Below are 24,304 nucleotides of genomic sequence, written 5' to 3' on the forward strand. Positions count from 1 at the left end.
ATTTTAACACTTACGCTTTGATTGTAGATGAGTAAATGACTTCAACGCTGATCGTTTACTCCCAGTCACTGAGGCTCCAAAGAAATACACACTAGTAGATGAAATTCAGCAAGTTGATAAATGAACACACCTATCTGAGGAAAAGCCCGGGAGTCACGTTCCTTAGCAACCAGATTGCCCAGCCATCGGTTCCATCCACTGACAGTGTAGCAGCTAGCAGTTTGTAACGGAACGCTGTTGAATATTAAAATAGCAGCCAGCAGCTACACTGTCAATCTTACCATCTCTGCTGTCAATGGTTCCATATATCCACCAGGGGGAACCAAACGTTATATGGTCTGCACAGTACTCGGGTCTATCATTACTACCAGAGTGGATTACCGGAGAGCAACCCCCCCCCCCCCCCCCCAAAAAAAAAAACCTCTTCGGATCTGCACGAATTACACAAGTCGCCCAAAATGCCGGGGAAAAAGTGGAATGCGCCGAAAAGCGCGCCGTTTGCACGCTTGCTGTTGAGTTACATGTCGATCCTGAGACACCAGTGATGCTGACTACTTCTGCTCTTCAGATCTGCCTGATCCATCATGATGCCCTACTTCTGGCTGGAGTCTCATCACATTGTTCTTGTAGAGGACAGCCCCATATGGACAGTCTTAAGATACAATTAGATGGCGGCTCTGGACCCTTACGGTTTTGCTATGATGGTTTAGGACTAAAATTCACATGATGAAACCATGCAGTTGTCATGAACAATTTTACAGTTAACTTCAACAAAATGCACTAAAATTAATTATTTAGCAACTAATTATGCTAAAAATATAATGAATTTACTGGTTACTCAGTTGTACTTTATGACTATATAGGACACATTTATAGAAGCAAGTTATTTATAATCATGCTATCTGTTATCACCCAGATGAAGATGGGATCCCTTTTGAGTGTGGTTCCTGTCGAGGTTTCTTCCTCGTGTCGTCTGAGGGCATTTTTCCTTGCCGCCATCATGGCTTGCTTATCAAGGAAAAGTAAATTTATCAGGGATCAAATTAGTTCACATTTTTTATTTTTCTGTAAAGCTGCTTTGTGACAATGTCTGTTGTTAAAAGCGCTGTACAAATAAATTGACTTGACATTTGTCACTTGTCAGCCTGACTGGTAGAGGTGCTCAATCAACTAACCCCATACATACTAGAAGATGTATACATGCATATACATGTACTTATTCAATAAGCTGTTAATCAGTCCAAAAACACTTTTATTGGCAAGTTTAAACTTTGGTGAATCCTGAGAGATCATTGACATTACTCCTAGAGTTTTCTGATGCGGGTTTTTCCATCTCGGGGGGGGGGGGGGGGGGGGGGGGGGTGTCAGCTGGTTTGGATATCATTTTGCGGGTCTGACCTGCCCAATGTGGGTCACTTGGGAGGTCTGCTCTGGTACCAGGTTGTGCAAGCTGGCTCTCTTCTATTTCTCAAAGAACATGAACAATTCTTACTTGTACATCTGAAAATACAGACTGGACTGACAACACTGAATTGCTGTAAGGGAAAGGCCAGAGCAGGCTGTTCTTTTTGAAGAGCCTTAGATCTTCCATATGTGCAGTAGCTCATAAGAGTCTTCTTCTCTATCTCTTATGGCCAGTGCTGTCTTCGAGGAGTTGTAGATAGCTTCACTGCAGGGGACAGCAAGCACCTCAGCAAACTTTTCAGCAAGGCCAGTATCATCACAGGACTACACTCACTGGAGGCAGTAAAAGAATAGAAGATGCTAACAGTTTTCCAGAACATTCAAAACCCTCTCCAAAGTGCAGTGTTCAAGAATACCTTTAATCTTTAGCTCATCCCACCAAAGGCATGAACATCTTTTCTGCCTACTGTTATGAGGTTCTACACCACCTCCTCCCAGCATGCACTCTTAACTAATCAGTTACATGTAGACAAGTAATACTGATATTTAATGTGTCAAATAATTATCCAGCCATTCTTGAAAACAGAAGAAGAAAGCGTTCATCTGTCACATATTCATTACAGTGGAATTCTCACTTCAGGTGTTAGAGGCTTGGACTCAACAGTGGCAGCTTGCTGGTGCTGAGACTTGAACCCCTAACCTTCTGATCAGAGAATTAATCAATCAATCAGTCACTGCCCACAAACAATTAAATAAATACAATTAAACAATAATTAAAATATTCATTTGTTATAAAATGTTATAATTTGTTATTCTAAACATTTGTAATACAAAAAAAAAAGTTATACAAGTTTGGAAAATGATCCTGACGACAAAGAATTCTAAAATAAATTTATAATGATTTGAGGAATTGAGGAAAAACTGCTACTAACTGAATTCCCCAGAGATTCATGCCTTGATTAAAAATAACTTTTAAAAACTTAAAAATTCACTTTCCAGACATTTAGGATGAAATGATGAGGAATATAGAAATCTCCCAAAACCATATGAAATTACAAATGTTTGTTGAACTTAAAGAGGAACAATGTGACTTTTACCTTCAAGCTCAGGCTCACTCCCTCATGCTTTCTCTCTCACAGTCACTCCTCACTCACTCACTGTCACTCTCCCTTTCACTCTGACTCTCTCCCTCACTCTCTCCTTCTCACCTCACTCACTCTCCTCCTCCTCCTCACTCTCCTCCTCCTCACTCACTCTCCTTCTCCTCCTCACTCACTCACTCTCCTTCTCCTCACTCACTCTCCTTCTCCTCCTCACTCACTCACTCACTCACTCACTCACTCACTCACTCACTCACTCTCCTTCTCCTCACTCTCCTTCTCACTCACTTTCCCTCTCAGTCCCTCTCCCTCCCACTCACACTCACTCTCACTTTCATGGCTTAAGTTAGAGGATTGTGAGCAACGGCAGCTGAAATCTATGAAGATTCCCTCTGATTCTGAGTCCAAAGACTCCAAGAACTGATCTGTGATGGTTTCAGGACTTGATGAGCTTCTGGGTAGTGAGGCTATTTCCTGGGCAAGATCAGAATCTGATTCTTGGGACATTTTCTGAAAGATTTCTGAAGAACATTCAGGGAAAATCAAGGGATACATGGAAGGGGATGGGAGTGGAGATGTGCCCTTTATCTGCCCTCTGCATCCTGACAGAGCTGAGTCCTGTTCTAAGGATGGGTGAGAGGCTGAAAGATGAGGTGTGATGTTCATCTCGGGGCTGGACTTGGTGCTGGAGAATGCTGGCTCTTCTTGGAATGAGGTCATCTGGCACACAGAATGTCGTCGGATTCCTGTGCTACCCACTGTTGTGGCCTCCGTCTCGTACTCTACCACAGGTGTCAGCATGGGCACATTGTAGCTCTTGGAGCGCACTACAGGGTTCCTAGCAGAGGAGTCACTGAGTTTGGGCCAGTGCTGCAGCAATCGCTTCTCTGAGACAGAGGAAGAAGATAGATATCCAAGTGGTGCAACTGGAAAACAAGGGTGCATTCCATTACTGTGAATTTCCAGTAAATGTGTTACCTATCTCTCTCTCTCTCTCTCTCTCTCTCTCTCACTCACTCACTCTCACACACACACACACACACACACACACACACACAAATTGATGGCGTGGTTTGTTTAGAACGTGTTTGGAATTATGTGGTTCTTGGGATGATAGCAAATATTCAGATGATTTTTTTTTAAGATTTCACCTGATTTCATACATTTTTAAAAATAAAACTTCAAAATGTATTATATAAACACGCCTATTTTCAAACTGCATAACAAATCATTTAATTGGTGTCATTCTTTAATTGTGAGGCAAACACACCGACCATCAAGGTGAATGCTAAATGCTGTATGGAGTTGCTGATCCTCACCCAACACACAGGAGCACTGTGCCACGCAGCTGTCGTCAATGTAGAGGCCGTGTGTACCCAGATATGGAGAGACAACTTTCTGGATCAGAGATTCCAACTTTAAGTAGTCGTCAGTCACTCCTCTAGACTCATGCACCCCCTGTAACACACATGTAGTACATGGGATCCTTAAACAAAGGCATTCAAATGTAATAGGCCATAGCTACCACAATAGATGAATTGTTCTCATTCTGTTCAAATGAACAGAATGAGAACAATTAATCTATTGTGGCAGCTATGGCCTAAAGGTTAGAGAAGCAGCCTTGGGCTCAAAGGGTTGCTGATTTGATTCCCTGTACCAGCAGGGAAAAAAAAAAAATCCATGGCTAAAGTACATAAGCAAGACACCTAACTGCTCCCCAGGTGGTGGGTATGTGTGTGTTTATAGTACGTTGCTCTGCTAAATGCCTATAATGTAATATTGTTTGTGAATCTGAGGACTGAAGTGATTTTTTTCCTGCCTATCAGAAAGACTGAGTGAATGTTTGAGCTCACAGGAGAAAGCTGTGAAATTCTCTGTAAATGTATTTTTATTTTACTTGCATATGTTCTAGATCTTTCCACAGATGGTTATACACAAAGACAGAGGGAGAGAAGGTGAAGTGATGGATCTGCTCTGGTTAATAAGACAGTGGATGCTTTACATCTTTGGATAACAGGCTGGAATTATATACAGAGTTCACATGCTGCGAGAAACAGGTCTCAAAGTAGGGACTTGCAGTAAATTGCATGGTGACTGACTCACAGTTTGACTGAAGACTTGTGAAAGTACTATGTGCATAAAAACATGAACAAAACCAAATAAACTAGGAACCCAAAAGCATTAAATTAATAAACCGTGTGTAATTTATAGGAATTTTGTCCAGGTGCAGCGTTTAGATTCAATACGTCTCCAAAATCAGATGCATTGAGCCCTGAATGTTTTTTTTCCCAACTACATACATTTAAATAGCAGAAAATGATGAAAACAATCCCTTACAAAAAGAAGTTTATTCAAGTATGCTTCTAGTATACTTCTTTTAAACTAAAGAGAGTATGCTTTCAGTTTACTTTTTATTTACTTAGAGATATATTTAATAAAAGTTATTCATAAGTATACTTGGCTTATACTGAAAAGTATATAGAAAAGTCTAAGTATATTAAGCTTATACTTAAACTTTTGATTACTATATACTTAACAAAAGTGTAATAAAGTATTAAAATATTTGTGCCTTATGTTTAAGTGTACTTGCCCTGTAGTTGTGCTTATCCTTTTGATAGTAGCCTATAAAATACTTCTTTTTCACACATATTGGATTCTTCGTGATATATGGCAGCATGTTTTAAATCCCATCTTTTAAACCTACATGTACAATGGGGCAAAAAAGTATTTAGTCAGCTACCAATTGTGCAAGTTCTCCCACTTAAAAAGATGAGAGAGGCCTGTAATTTTCATCATAGGTACATTTCAACTATGAGAGACAGAATGGGAGGAAAGAATCCAAGAAATCACATTGTAGGATTTTTAATGAATTAATTGGTAAATTCCTTGGTAAAATAAGTATTTGGTCACCTACAAACAAGCAAGATTTCTGGCTCTCACTGACCTGTAACAACTTCTTTAAGAGGCTCCTCTGTCCTCCACTCGTTACCTGTATTAATGGCACCTGTTTGAACTCGTTATCAGTATAAAAGACACCTGTCCACAACCTCAAACAGTCACACTCCAAACTCCACTATGGCCAAGACCAAAGAGCTGTCAAAGGACACCAGAAACAAAATTGTAGACCTGCACCAGGCTGGGAAGACTGAGTCTGTAATAGGTAAGCAGCTTGGTGTGAAGAAATCAACTGTGGGAGCAATCATTAGAAAATGGAAGACATACAAGACCACTGATAATCTCCCTCGATCTGGGGCTCCATGCAAGATCTCACCCCGTGGGGTCAAAATGATCACAAGAATGGTGAGCAAAAATCCCAGAACCACATAGGGGGGACCTAGTGAATGACCTGCAGAGACCTGGGACCAAAGTGACAAAGGCTACCATCAGTAACACACTACGCCACCAGGGACTCAAATCCTGCAGTGCCAGACGTGTCCCCCTGCTTAAGCCAGTACATGTCCAGGCCTGTCTGAAGTTTGCTAGAGAGCATTTGGATGATCCAAAAGAGGATTGGGAGAATGCCGTGTGGTCAGATGAAACCAAAATAGAACTTTTTGGTAAAAACTCGTCATGTTTGGAGGAGAAAGAATGCTGAGTTGCATCCAAAGAACACCATACCTACTGTGAAGCATGGGGGTGGAAACATCATGCTTTGGGGCTGTTTTTCTGCAAAGGGACCAGGACGACTGATCCAATGTAAAGGAAAGAATGAATGGGGCCATGTATCGTGAGATTTTGAGTGAAAACCTCCTTTCAACAGCAAGGGCATTGAAGATGAAACGTGGCTGGGTCTTTCAGCATGACGATGATCCCAAACACACTGCCCGGGCAACGAAGGAGTGGCTTCGTAAGAAGCATTTCAAGGTCCTGGAGTGGCCTAGCCAGTCTCCAGATCTCAACCCCATTGAAAATCTTTGGAGGGAGTTGAAAGTCCGTGTTGCCCAGCGACAGCCCCAAAACATCACTGCTCTAGAGGAGATCTGCATGGAGGAATGGGCCAAAATACGGGCAAGTGTGTGTGAAAACCTTGTCAAGACTTACAGAAAACGTTTGACCTCCGTCATTGCCAACAAAGGGTATATAACAAAGTATTGAGATGAACTTTTGTTATTGACCAAATACTTATTTTCCACCATAATTTGCAAATAAATTCTTTAAAAATCAGACAGACAATGTGATTTTCTGGATTTTTTTCCTCATTTTGTCTCTCATAGTTGAGGTATACCTATGATGAAAATTACAGGCCTCTCTCATCTTTTTAAGTGGGAGAACTTGCACAATTGGTGACTGACTAAATACTTTTTTTGCCCCACTGTACCACAAGTTTGTGGTCAGCTTTGGAGTGGAGTAGCTTAAGAGTAAACAGTGTTGGAACTTAAACTCATCTTTTATGTACATAGTGTTATTAACCCACAAAGAGACAAACATTTCTCTTATTTTATTTGCCAACACATTTGAAAACAAAGGTGAGAACATTGTGACAGACTTGAATCATACTGGCTGTCATTATGCCATCACCAAAAAACATCTGAATTTTTAAAATTTCATCCAAAAAAAGTCAAATTTCAAAGGTGTTTTTTTTTTTTAATTTATCCTGAGTGGGATAATTATTTTATTTATTTTTCTTTAGAGCTTGGATGTCAATTTCAGATGTCATTGCCATGTTTTTATACTTTGGCATTTAATACAATGTTGCTTTAAATTTAGATTTTTAAAGAAAATGAATGTTCTTAATCCTGAGTATCTGTTATTTTGTGAATTCTTACCTTTATAACTTCATTGTAACTTAAGGTGCAAAACACTTAAGTTGTCTGCTAATAGTGTGCATGAGGTAAGGGTTAGGGCTAGAAAACTAAGAGTATACCTACGGTAGAAGGGTAATTGCAGTATACTTCAAAACTAAAAAGTGGACTAGACGTAAATAACCAGTAACTTATAGTATATTTCCAATATGCTATAAAGTATACTTTTGTAAACTAAAAAGTGGACTAGAAGTGTGTAACAAGTAAACCAATAGTATATTTCCAGTATACTACAAAGTATACTTTAGTAAACTTATGTGAACTAGAAGTATAAAACAAGTAAACTCATAGTATATTTCCAGTATACTAATGAAGTATGCTTTTGTAAACTAAAGAGTGGACTACAAGTATAGAACTAGTAAACTATTAGTATAGAAGTTTACTTGTGGTATACTTGCAGTATACTCAAGGTTTATTTCTCTTAATGTATACTTTTTATAAACTAAAAGTGGGCCAATTTAGTCCCAAGTAGTATTAGATTAGTTTACTTACAAGTATACTGCAAGTCCATTGATATCAGTATGCTTGGTACACAAAAGTATACTTAAGGAAATGTACTTAAGTATGCTTAATAAAATTAACTTGAAATATACTTCTTTTTGATAAGGGATACTTAACACTACTACATTGCAAATACTCCATTGTATTACACACCAGAGTGAAGGTTGTTATACATCATTAGTACAGAGAGGAGATGTGTACAGAGCCAGGACACATACAGCTGCATTGAGTTATTAATATTTTGCCAGACTCAGAGAGAAGACACATCTGATATTATTTCTGTAGCTGTGCAGCAGCTTTAGAGAACAGCACAAATAATTCGATAACAATGTTGGTCTTGGTCTGACTAGGAGTTGTGGGGCTTAAAGGACATACGCAGAACTTTTATTTTAAAATAAATCCCTGAGTGGATAGTATCTCCATCCTTGACTCTTGTATGCTGCATAAACAGGAATTTTAAAAAAAATATATTTTTGAGAGTTAAAATTGACCGCAAAGTTGGCATTGGAGCTGCCCCGCTGAGCTAGCCATCCCAGAGTGCGTGACATCACAGCAGTAACCGGTTTTTAGGCCGAGGCCTTTTACAGCTATAGACCAAAGTCATATAAATAAAAATTTATGGTGAAAGTAAGAAATACCGTTACCGACTTGCTCAACTAAGACTGATTTGACTTCACTGACTGTGGGTTGACCCTCATTAAAACAGGATAGGTGTTATAACTTATGCAATATATATGTACATGCATGCATTTTCACTGATAAAACGTAAAAGGCTAATTAAATAATCAGATGAATTGAGACAATCACATTCTGAAACAAATTAAATAATCTTATACTGGTAACTTAAAAACACACAGTACAAGTTACATGTATTAATCTAAATGCAGGTAAACAACGTGTTGTTTTTGTTGTTTTTTTTATCCAAATGAGAGTCGGAGCTTATCCATCTGTGTTCTCACTTCTTGAAGGCCGATCTTGTGGCCGATTGTTTTGAAACAATCTGACTTTCAGTTGTTCGTTCAGCTCTCTGTTCATTCGCTTCTTCCACGCAAGGGCGAGATAGTAGCAATATCCAGTTTAGAAATAAGACAGCTGCTCCACTCATTCTTGGTTTTCTTCATACTGAATACTCCACCATTACTGCTCGGCTCAGGCAATTACTAAAACCCAGGATGGAACAGGATGTCATTGGTTTTAGCAACAACCGCAGGGAGGTCATTGCCCGAGCAATAAGTCACGTCCCATTCCATCCCGGGTTTTACCCTCGGCTCACACTCAGGGAGAATTGGTGCAACTGAACTCACTTTAAAGAAATAAAATAAAAACTTTCCTTTTCTTGTTTTTTCTTTAATTGTTGGTACTGCGGGCGGCACGGTGGTGTAGTGGTTAGCACTGTCGCCTCACAGCAAGAAGGTTTTGGGTTCGAGCCCCGTGGCCGGCGAGGGCCTTTCTGTGCGGAGTTTGCATGTTCTCCCCGTGTCCGCGTGGGTTTCCTCCGGGTGCTCTGGTTTCCCCCACAGTCCAAAGACATGCAGGTTAGGTTAACTGGTGACTCTAAATTGACCGTAGGTGTGAATGTGAGTGTGAATGGTTGTCTGTGTCTATGTGTCATCCCTGTGATGACCTGGCGACTTGTCCAGGGTGTACCCTGCTTTTCGCCCGTAGTCAGCTGGGATAGGCTCCAGCTTGCCTGTGACCCTGTAGAACAGGATAAAGCAGCTAGAGATAATGAGATGAGATGAGATGTTGGTACTGCACCCTCTTTCAATACGGGCTTATAGCCAACGCTCCTCAACAGATCAGAGGTTTCGTACAAGTCTTCACTAAAATGTGCAGAGCAGAGGAGAGACCACTTCATAGGCACCCAATGTGCCCGTGAACTTCTCGCAAAACGCGTCCAAATCTTTGCAGTTTGAACATTCTTGGGCCATGAATGCAACGTAAATCGACTTTCTGTCATGTTGGTGCACCCGCCAGCAACACATCTATGTGGCATGGTGATAAATTAGCTCAAAATGGAGGATCGGAGTTGCAGTCAGCTCTGTGTTTTAGTATAGCAGAAATGGTGATGAGACCAATAGACTTCCTGCTGTGATGTTACAGACGTCAAGGTCATTCACTCAGACCGCTACCTATAAGAAATCACTTTCATCGTAAAAATTACTATATTAGATTTACAACCCCGATTCCAAAAAAATTGGGACAAAGTACAAATTGTAAATAAAAACGGAATGCAATGATGTGGAAGTTTCAAAATTCCATATTTTATTCAGAATAGAACATAGATGACATAAATGTTTAAACTGAGAAACTATATCATTTAAAGAGAAAAATTAGGTGATTTTAAATTTCATGACAACACATCTCAAAAAAGTTGGGACAAGGCCATGTTTACCACTGCGAGACATCCCCTTTTCTCTTTACAACAGTCTGTAAACGTCTGGGGACTGAGGAGACAAGTTGCTCAGGTTAAGGGATAGGAATGTTAACCCATTCTTGTCTAATGTAGGATTCTAGTTGCTCAACTGTCTTAGGTCTTTTTTGTCGTATCTTCCATTTTATGATGCGCCAAATGTTTTCTATGGGTGAAAGATCTGGACTGCAGGCTGGCCAGTTCAGTACCTGGACCCTTCTTCTACGCAGCCATGATGCTGTAATTGATGCAGTATGTGGTTTGGCATTGTCATGTTGGAAAATGCAAGGTCTTCCCTGAAAGAGACATCATCTGGATGGGAGCATATGTTGCTCTAGAACCTGGATATACTTTTCAGCATTGATGGTGTCTTTCCAGATGTGTAAGCTGCCCATGCCACACGCACTAATGCAACCCCATACCATCAGAGATGCAGGCTTCTGAACTGAGCGCTGATAACAACTTGGGTCGTCCTTCTCCTCTTTAGTCCGAATGACACGGTGTCCCTGATTTCCATAAAGAACTTCAAATTTTGATTCGTCTGACCACAGAACAGTTTTCCACTTTACCACTGTCCATTTTAAATGAGCCTTGGCCCAGAGAAGATGTCTGCGCTTCTGGATCATGTTTAGATACGGCTTCTTCTTTGAACTATAGAGTTTTAGCTGGCAACGACGGATGGCACGGTGAATTGTGTTCACAGATAATGTTCTCTGGAAATATTCCTGAGCCCATTTTGTGATTTCCAATACAGAAGCATGCCTGTATGTGATGCAGTGCCGTCTAAGAGCCCGAAGATCACGGGCACCCAGTATGGTTTTCTGGCCTTGACCCTTATGCACAGAGATTCTTCCAGATTCTCTGAATCTTTTGATGATATTATGCACTGTAGATGATGGTATGTTCAAACTCTTTGCAATTTTACACTGTCAAACTCCTTTCTGATATTGCTCCACTATTTGTCGTTGCAGAATTAGGGGGATTGGTGATCCTCTTCCCATCTTTACTTCTGAGAGCCGCTGCCACTCCAAGATGCTCTTTTTATACCCAGTCATGTTAATGACCTATTGCCAATTGACCTAATGAGTTGCAATTTGGTCCTCCAGCTGTTCCTTTTTTGTACCTTTAACTTTTCCAGCCTCTTATTGCCCCTGTCCCAACTTTTTTGAGATGTGTTGCTGTCATGAAATTTCAAATGAGCCAATATTTGGCATGAAATTTCAAAATGTCTCTTTTGACATTTGACATGTTGTCTATGTTCTATTCTGAATGCAATATCAGTTTTTGAGATTTGTAAATTATTGCATTCCGTTTTTATTTACAATTTGTACTTTGTCCCAACTTTTTTGGAATCGGGGTTGTATTGTTAATGCTTAAAACTATTCCTGTGCCATTCTTGAGGTCTCAAGGCATTTATAAGTGAAAGTGAGGCCATGGCTCTGCGTATATACTTTAAATATAAAATATATGAAAATTAATATTGTCATGAATGTGCCCACTCAACTATGAACTCCACTTCTCAGAATACTTTATGGCCTACAAGCATGGCTGCCACCTCACTTACACCTAATCACCTGAGTACTTATTTCACACACCAGTTTCCAGTAATGTCCATATAATATATACAATTGTGGTCAGAAGTTTATATACAGTGACATGAATGTCATCTTGGATATGAATGTCATGGCAATATTTGGGCTTTCAGTAATTTCTTTTAACTGTTCTTTTTCTGTGGCAGAATGATTGTACAACATACAGCATACATCTAATTTAAAAACAAACAAAAAAAACCACTAGAATTTAGTGCACAAGTTTTAATTTTCTTTGGGTTTTCTGAAAATCAACGCAGGGTCAAAATTATACATACAGCACACCTAATATTTGGGTAAAATGTCTGTCTGCAAGAGTCACCTTGACCAAACATTTTTGTGTATCATGAACAAGCTTCTGGCAGAATTCTGGTTGGATATTTAATGACTTCATGGTAGAATTGGTAGAGTTCAATTAAATTTGTTTTTTTTTTTCTTGGCATGGACTCGACTTATAAGCATGGCCCATATATTTTCAATAGGGTTGAAGTCAGGACTTGTTTTAAGCTTAATGTTAGCCTGCTTTATCCTCCACAACCAGCTGTGATGTGTGTTTGGGTTCAATGTTCTGTTGCAACTTCCAAGTCCCAAGTTGTGTTCAAGTTTCTGATGGCTTATGCTGAAGAATTCTGAGGTAGTCCTCCTTCATTATTCCACCCACTTTGTGCAATGAACCAGTTCCACTGGCAGCAAAACAGCCCCAGAGCATGATGATCCTACCACCACCACCAGCTGGTACAGTGTCCCTCTGTGCATGGTGGTCATTGTAGCCAAACAACTCAATCTTTGTCTCATCTGACCATACAACTATCCTCTAGAAGGCTTTTTCTTTGTCCATGTGGTCAGCTTCAAGCTTTAGTTAAGCTTGAAGGTGTCAATTTTGGAGCAGGGGGTTATTTCTTGGATAGCAGCCTCTTAGTCCATGGTGATCTGAACTGTAGACAGTGATCCATCAGCCTCCAGTTCATGGCAGGGCTGTGCCATGGTGGTTCCCAGGTTGTTCCTGACCATCCAAACCAATTTCCTTTCAGCTGAGGGTGACAGTTTGGGTTTTCTTTAAGCAAAGTGGCTTGGCAAAGTGACTACACCTCACAATAACTTGGATACAATTGTTTGAACTGATCTTGGAATTTGCAGTTGTTTAGAAATGGCTTCAAGAGACATTCCGGAGTTGTGTATATCTGCGATCCTCTTTCTTAGATTTGCACTAAGCTCCTTGGACTTCCCCATTTTACTGTGTGTTGGTCAATCCAATGAGTACTGTAAACAAACCCTCTTTATGAAGGCTTGGAGAAGCTACCAATTGTAGTCAATCATGATTATTAACAGGAAGTTATGAGATGTCAGCTTTGGCAAGATAAGAGACATTCTGGAAGTTTCAGCACCTCTGAATTAATAATCTAAATAAGTGTATGTATAATTTTGACCTTGTGTTGATTTCAGAAAACCCAAAGAAAATTAAAACTTGTGCACCAAATTCTAGTGTTTTTTTTTAATTAAAGATGTATGCTGTACAATCATTCTGCCACAGAAGAACAGTTCAAAGAAATTACTGAAAGCCCAAATATTGCCATGACATTTATATCCAAGATGACATTCATGTCACTGTATGTAAACTTCTGACCATACTGTAAGCAGATTATCCATTATCCGTAACTGCTTGTCCTGTGCAGGGTCGTGGGCAAGCTGGAGCCTATCCCAGCTGACTATGGGCGAGAGGCGGGGTACACACTGGACGAGTCGCCAGGTCATCGCAGGGCTGACGCATAGAGACAAACAACCATTCACACCTACGGTCAATTTACAGCCACCAATTAACCTAACCTGCATGTCTTTGGTCTGTGGGGGAAACTGCAGCACCTGGAGGAAATCCACGCATACCAGGGGAAGCACATGCAAACTCCACACAGAAAGGCCCCCATCAGCCACTGGGCTCAAACCCAGAACCTTCTTGCTGTGAGGCAACAGTGCTAACCACTACACCACCGTGCTACCCTAAGCGCGCATATTTTTTATATATAAGGGCTGTAACGATACACCCAACTCACGATTCGAATCGCGATTTTTGACCCACGATTCGATACACCCACGATTTTTTTTAAATGTTTTTTTTAAAGTAGTAAATTTGACTTATTAACATTTACTTACTTACATTAACTATTTAATAACAAATAATTCAGATCACTGCAAAGAATGAGTAATATGTATGCAAAAATGAACAAATGTATATCCAAAGATTGTTTTATTTCTCAAAATAATACTGTTGAGCCGGAAGCTCTGTTTTTTTCGGTTCTGAAAAGGTCATTTTTCCAAATCGTGTAAATCCGTTAAGATTTTTTTTGGGGGGGTGGCTCTCTCACTGTCTCACTCTCATAGGGCCAATGATTTTCTGTGATCGCAGAAAACAGATGGAAATTACGGAATTTTTATGGTGAAACATTGCTCGCGTGTCAAAATGTAACTGCCGCAGAAGGCTTCCGCCCAAGCAGACATGCCTTCAGTGTTGCCAGATATTGCTAACGTTTTCCACCCCAAAAATATGTTCAAAACCAGCCAAAAAGCACCTAAACCCGCCCAATCTGGCAACACTGCATGCCTTTCCGGTCAAGTGATTGTGATTGGCTTGTGGCACACCTAGCCAGCCAATGAGCTGCTTGTTTACAGATTCGCTCCCCGCGTCGCAACCAGAATGGCGACCGCTTAAAAGAAATGAATGCTCTGCCAGTGGCGAGTGTGGACGTTGCATGACTCGCAGAAGATTGTCGCAGGTCGGCGAAAAAACGACTTACTAATAGATATAAAAAAAATAAAAGTAATTTAAGTAAGTTTAAAATGTAATTTAAATAAAAAGTAAAGTATTCATAAATTGAAGTTTGGAAGCGCCTCTGTTTTTGGGCTGAGGAGAAGTTTGAAAGGGTGTACCGCGATTCTGCCTTCTTGTATCGCAACACGGATTGTGGCTCTGCGTATCGCGATTTCGATACGCATATTGTTACAGCCCTAATATATAAATTATTTAAAAGTAGCCAATGTTTACCTTGATGACACTTTGCACACTATTATCTTAACCAGCTTCATGAGGTAGTAACCTGGAATGCTTTTCAATTAACAGGTGTGCCTCATCAAAAGTTAATTAGTGGAGGAATTTCTTTCCTTCTTAAATGTGTTTGAGATCAATCAGTAAATAGTAAATAATAAAAAATACAGTAAATAGCCCTATTCCACAACTGTAGTAATCCATATTATGTCAAGAACCGCTCAACTATGTAAAGAGAAATGACATTCACCATTACTTTAAGACATGAAGTGACTTAACTCACAAAAATAAATAAAAAACATTGAATTAGAAAGTGTGTCCAAACTTTAGACTGGTACTGTGTATATAAATGCGGCGGCACTGTTGCCTCACAGCAAGAAGTTTCCAGGTTCGAACCGCATGGCCGATGGGGGACTTTCTGGTGGAGTTTTCATGCTCTCCCCGTGTCTGCGTGGGTTTCCTCTGGGTGCTCTGGTTTCTTTCCACAGTTTCCACAGACATGCAGATTAGGGAAAAATACACAGCCACTAGGATTGCACAAATCAGTGCATACTTAGTGCCATCCCACGCCCAGATAAATTGGAGAGGGTTGCATCAGGAAGGGCATCTGGTGTAAAACCAATGCCAAATCAAATATGCGGAACAGATCCGCTGTGGCGGCCCTTAATGGGAGCAGCCGAAAGGAGAAGACTGTATATATAAATACCATTCTTGTTTAAATGAACCTTAAATCCAATTAAAAAATAAATAATAAAAAAGTCTTTATTTTTCTGCACATGTAACACCAGTGTTAAATTATTGCATCTCATGTGATGACATTGTGCCAATTCTATCACACATTACCTTTGTTGTGGATACTGTACAGCCAAAACATGCTGCTATTAACAATATATCTTTCTCACACACACACACGATATGAAATTCGTGTATTTACCTGCAGTATGAGCAACATTTGTATGACAGAAGGAGGGACAAATGCATTGGGACAAGACAAAGCATCCTCCAGCTTTATGCTCAGAGTTATAATGTTCCGAAAGTGCAGGAGAGCCAGCTGCCTTACAGAGGGCTCCTTGCCCTACACACACACACACACACACACACACACACACACACACACACACACACACACACAGTTATAAGTGTGACATATTATCTGAGTAATATCTTTGCTATATGCATTCAGTAGATAATATTGCAGCAGACACAAGCACCTGGACTGGGTAGAAAATGGCCTGCAGCATGGAGAGAATGTTACAAAAGAAAAAGTCCCAGGTTTCAGCCAGAGCGTCAAGTAACTTTTGACCTACACAGGAAACAAAGTCAAAACACTAATGTCAAAAACAAACAAACAAACAAACAAACAAACAAACAAAAAAACCCCCACAATGTTCAACCATGTTCAAGATTCAAGAACTTCAATGGCATTTGTGCAGAAACTGTGCAAAATGTAGTGAAGATTGGAAACTCAAAGCATTACACTCAAACACAGACAAATCTAGGCTGTAGGTGTTCTGCTATTGTGTTCAAAGCTTAAAGGAAACTCAAAGGTTAAAGGAAATGGTTAGAAACCATAACAAACATCAAATGCATACAAGTAGAACTGAGCATGTACAGGCACACACACACACACACACACACACACACACACACACACACACACACACACACAAATATACTACACATGCAGACCCACATACACACACGTCAGCTCGTACATATGGGTGCCAGTATTTGAGGGAAGCATGAATTGATTTCTGATTTAACGCGCTCACCTTCATAGAGATAGATTTTGTCTCGCAGTATGAACATTCCTTTGGTTAGGAGCTGGTTCTGTTAAAAAAAAAATTTAATAAAAATAAAATCACAAGGATTTAAAATGTTCCAGTCTCTAGTCGAAATAAAGGCTTGATGCTCGTGCCTTGTATAAACTCATGTTCTCAACTCACGAGCTGCAGATGCTGTTTTATCCAGCATTTCAACTTGACATTTTATATCAAAATTATATTAACGGAGTCCATTTTCCTGGAAAAACATCACCAAATCATTTTGCCTTCACTGTTTGTTTATATTGTGTATTTATCTGAATTGTTTTCTAATCTTCAGTCATAAACATGCATTCATACATTATATACACATTATATACAAAATACAAACCACTGAAATTTAATAAGCAAATTACTAGCATCCTTACAGGACTTTCACTGCACTCCAGCTGGAAAATACAGGAGAAAGTTCTTTCCTCAGGACATGAGGTAAATCAGTTCAGTGGAAATGTTTTGGAAATTCTCTGTTTGCTGAATTGTTTTGTTAAGATGATGTTTGAGGAATGTCAGCTCAGCAGTGCAATAACTGTCACAACCATATTCTTTAAAGATCTCATCATGATTTGATAATAATAATAATAATAATAATAATAAATAGTCACACCAAATTTGTAAAGATATGACAAATACTCCTAGGATTAGTTTGCAAAAGTATTTAAATAAATGCTTGGCATAATGTGCAAATTATCGTACATTTCAGTTGATGGTGCTAAATTGGCAAAATCATAAAATTTGTAAGCCACAGAAGGTAAAATGTACACTTTTAACAACAAAAACAAGCAATAATGCTTACCTTTCCATGCATAAACATTAATAATGCCCTCTTGATTAACTTGAGTAAGATAGCATCACCTACCAGTCATGTTTGATGGCGATTGCTCCATGATAACTCTGTCTCATAGCTGTCTGAGTAAATTAAGCTCTGCTATACAATGACTGATTGGCAAGTGGCAGCCATATTGTTTATGAATCTCAACATTATTAAAAATAATCAAAAATTATTGAAGGGTTGGTTCAGGTAGGGATGCAAGCGCAGTCAAATTGGCCACTGGGGAACATAAACAATGTGTCGAGAGAAAATCTTTTTAATCCTGAAAAAAAAAAGGAATTAAAAAAATGGAATTTTAAAATTCCTTTACTGAAATTATAAAAACCTCAAATTTTACAATATTTTGTATTATATGATGAATATATTTTTGCAAAGTAATTGTAGGATTCTTGACCTATCCGCACAAATTTGTGCCAAATTACTCAGCACTGTGGAAACATCATTCATTATCCAAAATATGTTGAGATTCTTTGGACAAAAAACATTTGTATTTTTTTCTGCCTGCCCTGTTTTTCCTCCCTGCTGAAAGGAAACCAGATGCCTGGTTTGCAGATATCAGCTGGTTAAAGCTTTTCCAGAAGAAATTTAACAGAAATATTTTACATGCACAGTTTCTTCAGAGTAATAAAATATTGAGCTGACAGAGTTGTGTTGTGATTTGATGCGATACTGAGGTCAACACTGTGGAAATGAATGTTTTGTTATGTTTGTCTGCAGGTCCTCACCAAAACATAGTACAAGTTTAAATTTATGTAATGCATGAAATATTTACAAATGCAAATCGCAGTGGCTTAAATTTAATCTCTGGAATAGTATAAATAGGGTGTTGACAGAAAAATAGTTGACAAAGGTTTTTTAGAAGCATCACTTACATCTAAATTTTTCTCTCCTTTGTATTGATTCACAGGTTTATGTCAAACCTAGTCTGAGTGAGTAGAAAGAAGTCGTGTTAAATCTGTCCTTCTGTCACTGAGATCATCTGTTCTAGTGTCAAGGATACATAGAGTTTTTTTCTTTTTAAGGAAGCAGCATATTCTGATTTGTCTTATAAACCTATATAACCCTGATATGCTGATGTGGACCTCATGATCCCACTGACTGCTTCATACCTGGAATTATCAGGTGATCTAATAAAAAAAGGTAAACATATGGTCATATGACATTTGTAATGTATGATCTATGCTAGTTTTGTCCTGCTGAAAAAGTTAATGCTGACACCTCTCTCTTTTAGCCAGCATCAACTTTTTCAGCAGTTTGTGATAAAGTAACTCTTCTGTGGGATTGGACCATATGGGCTAGCCTTCGTGCCCCATGCCCCAATGAACCTTCAACACCCATGACCCTGTCGCCAGTTCACCAGTTGTCCTTCTTCAGACCACTTTTGGTCGGTACTAATCACCGCATACTGGGAACACCCCATAAGATGTGCCATTTTGGAGATGCTCAGACCCAGCATATGGATGCTCAGATCCATATGCGTGCCCATTTTGCTTAAAGCTTGCCCATCCTGCTTCCAACACATCGCCTTCAAGAACTGACTGTTCTCTTGCTGCCTCATATATCCCACCCCTTGACAGGTGCCATTGTAATAAGATAATCAGTGTTATGCACGTCACCTGTCAGTGGTTTTAATGTTATGGCTGATTGGTGTATATATACACTGTGACACACATGATCCTACGTGATCTTATACACAAGTTCCTTACCTGCAGATACTCAGTGAAGAAGGAGCCTAGCTCTGTCTTTAACAGCTGCCTGCAGCACAGAAGCAAATAGAGGAGTGAATAAAGGAGAATAACAGACTGAGTACAACAGAGGTTTAGTGACAGTGAAAGAGAATGTGTGAAACTGTTAGAGAGGAAGTAACGTGAAAGTGTGAGAGTTGAAATGAGTGTAAATTTTCATACAGTAGTTGACTTTTCAAGAAAAGAAAATGGCACGCTGTGACCATGAGAGTAAATAAATTCTATGTTTTTTTAATTTTATTTTTTAAAGTCAGTTTTTTTCAGGAAACATGACTGGGTGTCAAACAATATCTCGTTATTTTGGTTTTAAAGAACACTGGCTTCTGCATTTCCATAATCTTTTTAACAATAATGAGTGATATTTATATAAAGGGTCTCAGAGAACTAGTTATTGATAATGAAGAAATGTCATAAAGTAGAGTTGCACTGGGCCAAAGTGGGGTGTCAAGGCCCAGGATCACATATGCATGCATATGTGTATACAGTGCCTTGAAAAAGTAAAGTATTCATACCCCTTGAACTTTTTCACATTTTTCCACCTTACAACCACAAACTTAAAAGTGTTTTATTGAGATTTTATGTGATAGACCAACACAGAGTAGCACATAATTGTGAAGTGAAACGAAAATGATAAATGGTCTTCAAAATTTTAAACAAATAAAGATCTGAAAAATGTGGTGTGCATTAGTATTCAGCCCCCTGTACTCTGATACCTCTAAATACAATCCAGTGCAATCAATTGCCTTCAGAAGTCATCTAATTAGTTAATAGAGTCCTACTGTGTGTAATTTACTCTCAGCATAAATACACTTGTTCTGTGAAGGCCTCAGTGGTTTGTTAGAGAACACTGAAGAGCAAACAGCATCATGAAGACCAAAGAACTCACCAGACAGGTCAGGGATAAAGTTCTGGAGAAGTTTAAAGCAGGGTTACGTTATAAAAAATATCCCAAGCTCTGAACATCTCAAGAAGCACTATTCAATCCATCATTCAAAAATGGAAAAAGTATGGCACAACTGCAAACCTACCAAGACATGGCCGTCCACCTAAACTGACAGAGCGAGCAAGGAGAGCACTGGTCAGAGAAGCAGCCAAGAGGCCCATGATCACTCTGGAGGAGCTGCAGAAATCCACAGCTCAGGTGGGAGAATCTGTGCACAGGACAACTATAAGTCATACACTCCACAAATCTGGCCTTTTTGGAAGAGTGGCAAGAAGAAAGCCATTGTTGAAAGACAGGCATAAGAAGTCCCGTTTGCAGTTTGCCAGAAGCCATGCAGGGGACACAGCAAACATGTGGAAGAGGGTGCTTTGGTCAGATGAGACCAAAGTTGAACTTTTTGGCCTAAATGCAAAGCGCTATGTGTGGCGAAAAATTAACACTGCTCATCACCTTGCACACACCATCCCCAATGTGAAACATGGTGGTGGCAGCATCATGCTATGGGGATGCTTTTCTTCAGCAGGGACAGGGAAGCTGGTTAGAGTTGATGGGAAGATGGATGGAGCTAAATACAGGGCAATCCTGGAAGAAAACCTGTTGGAGGCTGCAAAAGACAAGACTGGGAAGGAGATTCACCTTCCAGCAAGACAATGACCCTAAACATACAGCAATGTTTGTTTATGGAATGGTTTAGATCAAAGAATATTCATGTGTTAGAATGGCCCAGTCAAAGTCCAGACCTAAATCCCATTGAGCATCTGAATGAATGAACCCTTTATTATCACTGTTGCCAGTGAAATTGACCATCAGCCTGTCCTTACAGAGGGGGACCAGGACAGGAAGACAGGGATAAAAGAAAAGGAAACACAACATCTGTGGCAAGACTTGAAAATTGCTGTTCACAGACGCTCTCCCTCCAATCTGGCTGAGCTTGAGCTATTTTGCAAAGAAGAATGGGCAAAAATTTCAGTGTCTAGATGTGCAAAGCTGGTAGAGACATACCACAAAAGACTTGCAGTTGTAATGGCAGCAAAAGGTGGTTCTACAAAGTATTGACGCAGGGGGCTGAATATTAATGCACATCACATTTTTCAAATTTTGAAGACCATTTATCATTTTCGTTTCACTTCACAATTATGTGCTACTCTGTGTTGGTCTATCACATAAAATCTCAATAAAACACTTTTAAGTTCGTGGTTGTAAGGTGGAAAAATGTGAAAAAGTTCAAGGGGTATGAATACTTTTTCAAGGCACTGTATATACACACTAATGTGTGTGTATATATATATATATATATATATATATATCTCATCTCATCTCATTATCTCTAGCCGCTTTATCCTTCTACAGGGTCGCAGGCAAGCTGGAGCCTATCCCAGCTGACTACGGGCGAAAGGCGGGGTACACCCTGGACAAGTCGCCAGGTCATCACAGGGCTGACACATAGACACAGACAACCATTCACACTCTCATTCACACCTACGGTCAATTTAGAGTCACCAGTTAACCTAACCTGCATGTCTTTGGACTGTGGGGGAAACCGGAGCACCCGGAGGAAACCCACGCGGACACGGGGAGAACATGCAAACTCCGCACAGAAAGGCCCTCGCCGGCCCCGGGGCTCGAACCCAGGACCTTCTTGCTGTGAGGCGACAGCGCTAACCACTACACCACCGTGCCGCCCCATATATATATATATATATATATATATATATATATATATATACACACACACTATTCACACACATATAGCTCAGTGTAAATGAGTACACCCCCTTTGAAAAGTAACATTTTAAACAATATATCTCAATGAACACAATTTCCAAAATGTTGAAAAGTCAAAAGTTTAATATAACGTCTGTTTAACTTATAATGTGAAAGTAAGGTTAATAATATAACTTAGATGACACATTTTTCAGTTTTACTCAAATTAGGATGGTGCAAAAATGAGTACACTCCACAACAAAAACTACATCTAGTACTTTGTATGGTCTCCATGATTTTTAATGACAGCACCAAGTCTTCTAGGCATGGAATGAAAAAGTTGGCGACATTTTGCAACATCAATCTTTTTCCATTCTTCAACAATGACCTCTTTTAGTGACTGGATGCTGGATGGAGAGTGATGCTCAACTTGTCTCTTCAGAATTCCCCATAGGTGTTCGATTGGGTTCAGGTCAGGAGACATACTTGGCCACTGAATCACTTTCACCCTGTTCTTCTTCAGAAATCCAACAGTGGCCTTAGATGTGTGTTTAGGATCATTGTCATGTTGGAAAAGTGCACGACGACCAAGGGCACGGAGTGATGGTAGCATCTTCTCTTTCAGGATAGAGCAATACATCTGTGAATTCATGATGCCATCAATGAAATGCAGCTCCCCGACACCAGCAGCACTCATGCAGCCCCACATAAGGACACTGCCACCACCATGTTTCACTGTAGGCACCATGCATTTTTCTTTGTATTCCTCACCTTTGCGATGCCATACAGTTTTGAAGCCATTAGTTCCAAAAACATTCATCTTGGTCTCATCACTCCAGAGTATAGAGTCCCAGTAGTCTTCATCTTTGTCAACATGGGCCCTGGCAAACTCTAGGCGGGCTTTTTTGTGCCTGGGCTTTAGGAGAGGCTTCTTTCGTGGACGGCATCCATGCATGCCATTCCTTTGCAGTGTATGCCGTATTGTGTCACGGGAAATAGTCACCCCAATTTGGCTTTCTACTTCTTTAGATAACTGCAGTGAACTTGCATGCCAATTTTCTTCAACCCTTCTCATCAGAAGACGCTCCTGTCGAGGTGTTAACTTCTGTGGACGACCTGGACGTCTCTGTGAGATGGTTGCAGTTCCATCTTTAAGTTTTTGCACCACTTTTGCTACAGTATTCTGACTGATAAGTAAAGCTTTGCTGATGTTCTTGTAGCCTTCACCTTTGTGGTGTAAAGAAATTATTTTCTTTGGGGAATTCTGAAGAGACAAGTTGAGCGTCACTCTCCATCCAGCATCCAGTCACTAAAAGAGGTCATTGTTGAAGAATGGAAAAAGATCGATTTTGCAAAATGTCGCCAACTTGTTCATTCCATGCCTAGAAGACTTGGTGCTGTCATTAAAAATCATGGAGACCATACAAAGTACTAGATGGAGTAGTTTTTGTTGTTCACAAAAATGGTTCATTTTTGCACCACCCTAATTTGAGTAAAACTGAAAAATGTGTAATCTAAGTTTATATTATTAACCTTACTTTCACGTTATAAGTTAAACAGATGTTATATTTAACTTTGTCTTCTCAACGTTTTGGAAATTGTTTGTGTTCATTGAGGCCCTGTCCACACAGCAATGGATTCAGGTGAATCTGATAAAATTGTTTATCGTTTCGGCCTGGCGTCCACACGGCACCGGCGTTTTGGGTGCCCCAAAACGAAATCTTTTGAGAACGGGTTCCAGAGTGAAAAAATCTGGCAACGGCGCCGTTGCAAAGTCGTCTGGATGAGTAGAACGGATTTGTTTACGATGACGTCACAACCACATGTGCTTCCCGCCGGGTAGAAGTGTAACGAACTCGATGCGAGTTGTCAACAAATCCTATAACTTGGTTCATGAAACGCGCTTACAAAATATTTTCACTGTGAATATTTATTGTGTAATTGTGCAAAGTGAGAGAGAGAGAGAGAGAGAGAGAGAGAGAGAGAGAATAGCCCTTAGGGCAGAGTCAATCCCGCCAGCAAAAATAGGGAAAAAAAAGGAGCGATCTCACCTCTTCAGATGTTGGTTTAAGTCCGACAATACATTCCTCAAAAAGGGCGTAGAAGAACAAAGTAATCCATCAACGTGTAGCATTCAATTTATTTTGGACCATTAAAGAATTCTGGAGGATATCAGAATGTTGGCGTACCGGCTTCCATCTACCCCCGTTCATTCCTCTTTCCGCGTCTCCATTCAAAAAACGAGCACGTGATTTAAAGGGACTATATCCATAGGATAGGGAGTGAGAAAGTGTGTGCGTGTGACAGTGACAGGGATAGTCACTGTGCGCATGGGCATTTATGTGCATGCATCTACTTCTATTGTTCTGGTGTCTCTGATGGGACCGTCTTACAGCGCACGTAGAGGTGTGGCA

The 24,304-nt window shown here is 39.9% G+C and overlaps 1 protein-coding gene across 3 annotated transcripts in view; it reads right to left on the reverse strand.

Annotated features, from left to right (window-relative positions):
- Positions 1 to 1,395: 1,395 nt before the first annotated feature.
- The window catches only part of LOC132870022 (proline-rich protein 5-like), a 39,169-nt gene continuing 16,260 nt past the window's right edge, over positions 1,396 to 24,304 (reverse strand). For 2 of the 3 annotated variants that reach the window (XM_060903564.1, XM_060903565.1), the window contains exons 5-10: positions 19,205 to 19,253; positions 16,619 to 16,676; positions 16,058 to 16,149; positions 15,781 to 15,921; positions 3,824 to 3,962; positions 1,396 to 3,430 (exon numbers count right to left, since the gene is read on the reverse strand). In XM_060903564.1, the coding sequence (XP_060759547.1) occupies positions 2,754 to 3,430; positions 3,824 to 3,962; positions 15,781 to 15,921; positions 16,058 to 16,149; positions 16,619 to 16,676; positions 19,205 to 19,253 (1,156 nt within the window). In that variant the 3' untranslated portion in view covers positions 1,396 to 2,753. The remainder of the gene's footprint in view (positions 3,431 to 3,823; positions 3,963 to 15,780; positions 15,922 to 16,057; positions 16,150 to 16,618; positions 16,677 to 19,204; positions 19,254 to 24,304) is intronic. The other variant, XM_060903567.1, reaches the window with a different exon arrangement.

The sequence above is a fragment of the Neoarius graeffei genome, chromosome 21 (genome assembly GCF_027579695.1).
Source record: "Neoarius graeffei isolate fNeoGra1 chromosome 21, fNeoGra1.pri, whole genome shotgun sequence".
NCBI lineage: Eukaryota > Metazoa > Chordata > Actinopteri > Siluriformes > Ariidae > Neoarius > Neoarius graeffei.